The sequence below is a fragment of the Bombus vosnesenskii genome, unplaced genomic scaffold (genome assembly GCF_011952255.1).
Source record: "Bombus vosnesenskii isolate JDL3184/JDL3185 unplaced genomic scaffold, Bvos_JDL3184-5_v1.1 scf7180000015347, whole genome shotgun sequence".
In the NCBI taxonomy this organism is placed as follows: Eukaryota; Metazoa; Arthropoda; class Insecta; order Hymenoptera; family Apidae; genus Bombus; species Bombus vosnesenskii.
The window spans coordinates 17,676-25,757 of NW_022883951.1; the positions used below are offsets into that span (position 1 = coordinate 17,676).

General features: G+C 39.2%; 1 protein-coding gene across 1 annotated transcript; it reads right to left on the minus strand.

Moving 5' to 3' along the window:
• Window positions 1-5,779: 5,779 nt before the first annotated feature.
• Window positions 5,780-7,456, minus strand: LOC117241178. Its single transcript, XM_033507154.1, has one exon. The coding sequence runs from the start codon at window positions 7,454-7,456 to the stop codon at window positions 5,780-5,782; it is 1,677 nt and encodes a 558-aa protein (XP_033363045.1).
• Between the last annotated feature and the right edge of the window lie 626 nt (window positions 7,457-8,082).

An 8,082-nucleotide genomic window follows, 5' to 3' on the forward strand; every position in this document is an offset into this window, starting at 1 on the left:
GAAAGTTTTTTTTTCTTTACTGAAAACTCACTCGCAAGATCGTAACCACGCACTAAATATCTTGCAAAACTAGTAACCACGCTCTGCTACCATGTTGAGGAAATTCGAGGATTTGGGAATACAAATAGTTGACTATATTTCCCACACAACAGTTATACATCTATATTCCACCCTGAAGAACGTCTTGCACGCACGCTGGTCGCCAACCGACTATCCTAGATTCTTCTAACATCTGGCAACAGTCTTTTGTCTCCACTAAGACCTTGACGCCCTCTAACCCTTACACACACACTCTCATGTACAGTGTAAATGTATCTCTTCCCTAACAATTTCAATTCTTTGAATTTTGTTTGAATTATTGTTAATTACAATCACAATTTCTGATAATATCATGCACACTATTAAGTGTAACCACGCTCTTAATCATCTTCGTTGTCAATTACAATTATAATTCCAAGTTTACTTACATTCATTTTAACGAAACCAATGTTTACTGCTAGAACACGCACATATTCGTATAACGATGTTAAAAATCTGGGCATAATGGAAATGTACGTACTGCAGATACTCACAGGAAAAACCAACGAGACTAATAATAAAATCAATGAATTAGAAAAAAAAGAGCTATGGACAAATATCTTATAATATACCGTGGCACAATCTGCAATTTATTATAAAATAATTGATCCGAGCAGTATCAATTATAAAAGAAGATGGCTGAATATGATAGACACTGTCGAATACTAATCAAATATAATCATTTAGTTAATCTTTAAGATTTAAGTTAAGATACATCTTTGAGGAATCAATAAGTGTTTCCCTAATAGCCTAATAGATCTCTTGATAGATCAAGCGAAGAAATACCTAACCGCGAGTATAGCCAATTGGTACATATTATTCGATACATAATTAATATTTGTATCACGTACAGCGATGCAAGTGGTATTGAAGAAAATAGCCATTTTATGTTACAACTATAACGAGTAAATTTACTCGTTCAACTTGAGAGGAATTAAAAAGGTACCGGACTTTTAAATAAGCATTAAATAAGAAATTTAAATATCGCAGACGGTGATGTAGGTGTTATTCAAGAAAAAAGAACATTTTATTTTGTAATTAGCACGAGTAAATGAACGAATATCGATAATATAATATAATGATTAATATGAATTTTATCCGGCTGATTATTTAAATACCATAACATATTTCACAGTAACGTCATCGACTGCCGTTAGGCTCTTTTCCCTTTTTGTTCAAACTAATTGATAGTCGAAAACTAGTATCAAGGAGGTGTGAATTTAGTCTTAGTTTGTAGAAACTATTAAAATGATAAAAATGGATACCGTATTAAATCGTCGAAGGCTCCAATTTACGATAAAAATTAAGAAATTGTTCAATTTGATTTTGTTATAATGGAAAACCCGTCCTTTGCTATGTCAAGAGATCGTTAACGTTTGATTGACATCTCGACACCTTGTCAAGATATATAAGGAACGCGGAAGTCGCGCGCGAGCTCTTTCGTGCCTGAAATTCCGGACAGTGAACATCCAAGAAGAATTTAAATATAAGGTAAATAAAAAAAAATATCAAATAACAACATTGTAACTAGTAATTTATAACGTCCAAGCCATTAATTTACAATACTTGAGAAATTAATTTATAATATTTAAGCTATTAATTTATAACATTTAAGCCATTAATATATAACGTATAAGCAATTAATTTATAACGTCTAAACTATTAATTTATAACATTTGTTGAGATATGTATAATTTTCTGTGTTGGACTGGGTTAAGTGTGTAGTAGAGATACTTGTATGTGAATATCAGCGTGTGGATGTATGTGTGTGCGCGGCGTCTCGAAAACAGATGAATGTAAACTGTTCAGTCGGTTAACAGTCGGGTATAGAAGAAAGTGCTGAGACGCGCGCAAGTGTGTATCGATGAATATATAAGAAATCGTCCATGAAATAAATAGATTACTATTTTAATATTAATCCTCAGTATAAATTTAGTGTTCTTATAACATTATTTCGGCTTCAAAGATCCACAATTGTCAAAAACATTTGTGCTATTAATTTATAACATTTAAGCTATTAATTTACAACATCTAAGCCATTAATTTACAACATTTGAACTGTTATTTTATACATGTAAGTTATTAATTTATAACATTTAGGCTATTAATTTACAACATCTTAGCCATTAATTTACAATATTTGAACTATTATTTTATACATTTAAGCCATTAATTTATAACATTTAAACTATTAATTTATAACATTTAAGCCATTAATTTATAACATTTAAGCTATTAATTTTCAACATCTAAGCCAATAATGTACAACATTTAAACTGTTATTTTATACATTTAAACTATTAATTTATAACATTTAAGCTATTCATTTATACCTTCTAAGCCATTAATTTATAACATTTAAGCCATTAATCTAAAACAATTACATCATTAATTCTTAACAGTTATACCAATAATTTATAACAACATTTTCCCATTAATTCAATGTAATTATGCTCTTAATTTATAACAGTTATACCCTTAACCGGAAGTAACTCTACATTCATTGATTTTAATCAATACCATAAATTCGTAGTGAGTGAATTAAAGATTTATTTTGCTTTATTTTATTAACGAAATCTATCAAGTCTTTGAAGTGCTATTTCATTTCCATATAGCATTATATTTTAACTCTGAATACAGTATTCAATTTCCAATTTCACTATTTCGTATAAAATCTGTGGTAACACAGAGTGTCGATGTATGTAACGATATATGGTATAACGTTATAACGTATTACTTTACATGATATAACTTTATAACGTATTACGTTTTATGGTACGACGTTATAACGTATTACGTTATATGGGACGACGTTATGACGTATTACGTTTTATGATATAACGTTATAACGTATCACGTTATATCTTATAACGTTATAACGTTATAACGTAATACGTTATATGCTATAACTTTATAACGTAATACGTTATATGGTATGACGTTATAACGTATTACGTTATATGGTATGACGTTAGAACGTATTACGTTATATGGGATGACGTTAGAACGTATTACGTTATATGGGATGACGTTATAACGTATTACGTTATATTTTATAACGTTATAACGTCATACGTTGTATGCTATGACGTTATAACGTATATCGTTATATGCTATAACTTTATAACGTAATACGTTATGTGGTATGACGTTATAACGTATTACGTTATATGGTATGACGATATAACGTATTACGTTATATGGTATGAAGTTATAACGTATTAGGTTATATGGGACGACGTTATGACATATTACGTTATATGGTATAACGTTATAACGTATTACGTTATATGGGACGACGTTATAACGTATTACGTTATATGGTATGACGTTATAACGTATTACATTATATGGGACGACGTTATAACGTATTACGTTATATGGTATGACGTTATAACGTATTACGTTATATGGTATGACGTTATAACGTATTACGTTATATGGTATGACGTTATAACGTATTACGTTATATGGTATGACGATATAACGTATTACGTTATATGGGATGACGTTATAACGTATTACCTTATATGGTATGCCGTTATAACGTATTACGAAATCGCCAAGGTTGAACCTAACTATTTTAGCTTTGTTTTCGTCGAACCTATCCTTATCGTATTTGGCGCTTGCTTCTATATTCTTTATCGCCTGCTGTCTTACATGGGAGATATTTACTCCTCTTTCTTCGATATTGTCGGGTAGGGATAAGCCGTAGGGTCTCGCTGTTTTACCGATTAGTAGTTCCAACGGGCTTGACTTAGTCACGCGGTTGGTGGTACAATTTAAGGCCAGTTGTATTTCCCCGATCGCGTCTTGCCAGGACCGCCCGGTAGTTTCTATTGTTGTGTTTTTTAGCGTACTCATAATACGCTCTACCTGTCCGTTGGCCCTACTAGCTCCGGTCGCAATTAAATGGAGTTTAATGTATTTATCTTGCCAAAAGTCTCGAAATTCTTTGCCCGTAAAACATCTCCCCTGATCCGCTATTATCCGGCAGGGAGTGCCGAACAAAAATATAGCGGACTTAAGCGCTTTAATGGTGTTAATGGAGTCTATCTTACGGGTATAGTGCAAGTATACGAACTTAGTAAAGGCGTCGACCAACACAATGACGTATTCCTTCGAATCGTTTTTACCGCTTAATTTGCCTGTTATGTCCATATGAACCGTATGCCAAGGTATACTGGTCTTATATATGGGGTGTAATTCGGCTTGTACTCTACCCGAACTTGCCTTTGAAACTCGACAAGCATGACAGTTCTCTACGAATTTGCGAACATACTTCGCCATTCCTTCGAACCAGTAATACGCGTACAGTTTCTCAAGCGTTTTATCCCAACCTAAATGCATAATGGACTGGTGCACATGGTTAATAACAGACCATCTAAACCCTCTCGAAACGATGGGCAGGCAGAGAGTTCTACCTTTTCTCTGTATTTTACGATGAAGGGTGCCGGACCGTAACTCATACGTATTCGCGACGTCTTCCGCGAGCTCTTCGTTCTGTAATTTATCGACGATCTCAGAAATTTGTGGGTCGCGACGTTGTTCCGCTAGTAGCCAATCGTCGAAGATTTCGGTTAGGTTAATTTCTTTCTCTACAATTTTGCTGAACGTACTGCGATCCAAGTCTACGGGATTTCGCGAAAAGAAATCTACGTGGGCCATTCGTTTACCTTCCCGGTACATAATGTCAAAGGTAAAAGTTTGCAGGTAAGCCCACCATCTGTAAACCCTGTCGTTCAAGTGTACCTTATTACTGGATGCTTTCAGGGAGTTGCAATCGGTGACAACGAGAAATTCTCGTCCGTGTAAGTAATGACGGAAGTGCTTGACGGCGTTTACAACTGCTAACGTTTCCAATTCGTAGGAATGATACCTAGACTCCGCAGGGCTAGTTCTTTTGCTGTAATATTCCACTACTCGATATTTACCTTCGACCCTGTGCATTAAAATGGCTCCACATCCTTCCGAGCTAGCGTCCGTATGTAGTTCTATGGGGTAATTGGGGTCAAATATCATTAGCACCGGCGCGTCAGTCAGGACGGAAATTACCTTTTGTCTTATCTGTTCGTGCCTATCCGTCCAAGGTATATTCTTGTTATTCGAGGTAAGTGCATACAGGGGTTTCATTATTTGTGAAAATTTGGGAATGAAGTTTCGGAAACAAGAGGCCAAACCTATGAATTGCCTAAGTTGTCTGACGGTCGACGGTGCAGGTAAAGAACTCAAGGCTTGTATTTTACCCGTGTTTGGACGGACTTCTCCGTTACGAATTACATATCCCAAATAGAGTACCGATGTCTTTAGAAAGGAACATTTTGAAAAGTTAAAGGAGAATCCGGCTTTCACGAGGGTATCTAATACGGTGCTCAACCTTTCTAGGGCTTGATCTACTGAGTCGGCAATAATTAGGACGTCGTCCAAGTAAACAACAACGAACGAATACGCGAGGTCGCCTAAGGCGTTGAGAATGGCCCTCTGGAAAACGGATGGTGCATTTTTCAATCCGAACGGCATAGTCACGTACTCGTATTGCCCGTCGGGTGTAACGAACGCCGTATATTCCGTCGAATTAGGATGAATGGGAATTTGGTGGAATCCGCTGGCCATGTCCAGGCTAATGAAGTATCTCGCCTTCTGCAATCTCGCGATTTGATCCGCGATGAGGGGTAGGGAATACCGGTTCGCGACCGTATTTTTATTTAATGCCCGAAAATCTACGCACAGTCTGTCTGAGCCGTCTTTCTTTCTTCTTTACAAGTAAGATAGGGCTCGCGAACGGTGAGTTGCTCGGCCTCACGATTTTTGCTCTAATTAACTCGTCTATTCTCTCACGCACTATCCTACGCTCTTCTTCGCTAAGTCGGTAAGGACTTCTTTGCACGGTGACATTAGGATCGATTAACCGTATTTCTAACTGACCCGTGCTTACGCGAGTACGTGGGAAGCCCGTAATGAATGAATTTTTGAATTTCTCGAGAACAGAAATTAACCGACTTTTATCGTTACCAACCACGTCAGTGTCAACCGCATTGATATTGATCTCGTCTTCGGAGGTTTTACTACAGGCATTAATAGTCTTCGTTTTACAAATATCGACACTATTTCGTGTAATAGTTACATCAAAACCCTGGCTTAAGATCTCGCGGCCAATCATGATATCATAATGCAAGTGACTATCGGCCAGAACGTGAAAGTTTATCTCCAATGTAAAACAGTTAATGCGTACCGTAGATAAGATCTGGGATGTACTCTTAACGCAGGTGTTTCCTATTCCTCGCATAACTACTATATCTGTCGTTCCCCTACCGGAGAATTTCGGAGCGACAGATTCTCTAATTAATGAGCACTCGGCTCCGGGATCGAAATAAAATGGGAACGACTCACCCAGATGACTTAAACTACCGGCTGGGGACTCCACCACGCAGGAGTTGACTTTACGCTCATCCTTGGGGCCTGGTCTACCGTCCCGTCGTGCCGGGCAGTTAGGTGTGATATGGCCTTCCGCATGACATCTGTAGCAAACCGCCTTGGACGGTGCGGCCGGTCGGCTTCCTTCCTGGCGTCGTGCATCCCTCTGCTGTTCGTTCTGCATCCTCTTGCGGCAGTCCTTTATTCTGTGTCCGAGAGTATCACAGTAATGACACCTCGTCTGGTGGCCCGATAACTTGCGTCGCTTAGCTTCGGGTTCCGCCGGTGCATCTCTCGGCGAAAATGTCGACTCTTCTTCGTAACAAAAGGGTCGCATTTCGCTCAGAAATTGGTCCTCCGTTCTGATATCGCTCGTGAGGGCCAATCGTTTAAGACGTTGGTCGTGTGGAATTAATATGTAGAGAGTGACAGCGTGAAGTATTTCGTCTAGCGTAGAATGTTGCCACCGCGTCTGCAGGAGGGAACGGACACGGCCGGCAAACGCCCCCGTGGATTCGCCCACTCCCCGCGGTTCCCTGGATACCTTGATTAACGATGAGGACGTCGTCTCTCGGCCACCGAAATGTATAAGGAATCGTTCCTTAACGGTAGACCAAGTAACCTCTCCGTCTCCCGTCATTCGTGCCAGCCAATGTGCTGCAGAACCCTGTAGAGAGTCACTTAAGGCAGAGTATAGCGCGTCATCTCGTAGGGGGTTGTTCTTCATGGTCCTACTAACAGCCGCGCACCACGCGGCTGGGTCGGCGCCTGCGACTTCTGGGTTAAAATGTGGTAATTTGGTGGTTCCCGTATTTGGCCTTTGCATTAGCGTATGAATTAGGTTGTTCATGACAGCGACCTGCCCTTCCAGCGCTCGAAGCCGTTCTGATCCCACTTCTGATGTCGGATTGGCACTGGGAGTGGGGTTGTGAGCGTCAAAGGAATCTTCTCGGGGATTAGCCATTGATACGGTACACACAGGTGTAGTTTATTGCAATGATAGAATTAGTACAGTCTCGACAATTGATCACAGCGGTTCGGCAATCGCAACACGAATGACGATGATCTCGGGCTTAATAACGAATCCGCGGCCAACGGGATGACAACAGAACATACTCACAAAGTCTAAGTCTGGTTAAAACGTGAAATAACCACTGATCGCGAAGACGTTACTCTTTTATCGATGAGATCGCGAGCGAGAATGCCTTTCCCGTCCCGATCATGCCACAGAGGAAAACTATAATGGGGTGTGTCTAAGGATACGAGATCATCGGATTCGTCGAGAAAAGCCTTCGTTCAGAAAGTAAGGGAAATTGGCGTTGCTGCTAATTAATCAATCTCCATATCGGTGGTTAGAAAAAGATGCTAGCCGCCCTCGAGGGAAAGTCGCTAGCCGCCCTCGGGGGAAAGTTGCTAGTGGGAGACGCCGCTCGTTGAAAAATATGTCTCCCCTATCTTCCCGTAGTTGGGACAGAGACTGTTTGTCTGTTTGAAGGACTTTAGTTAACTAGATATTAGTGTTTATGACGGTCCTCGGGCTAGCCAATCACGTACTGTGGAGACGCGTCGACATCTGGTAAACATCCTGCC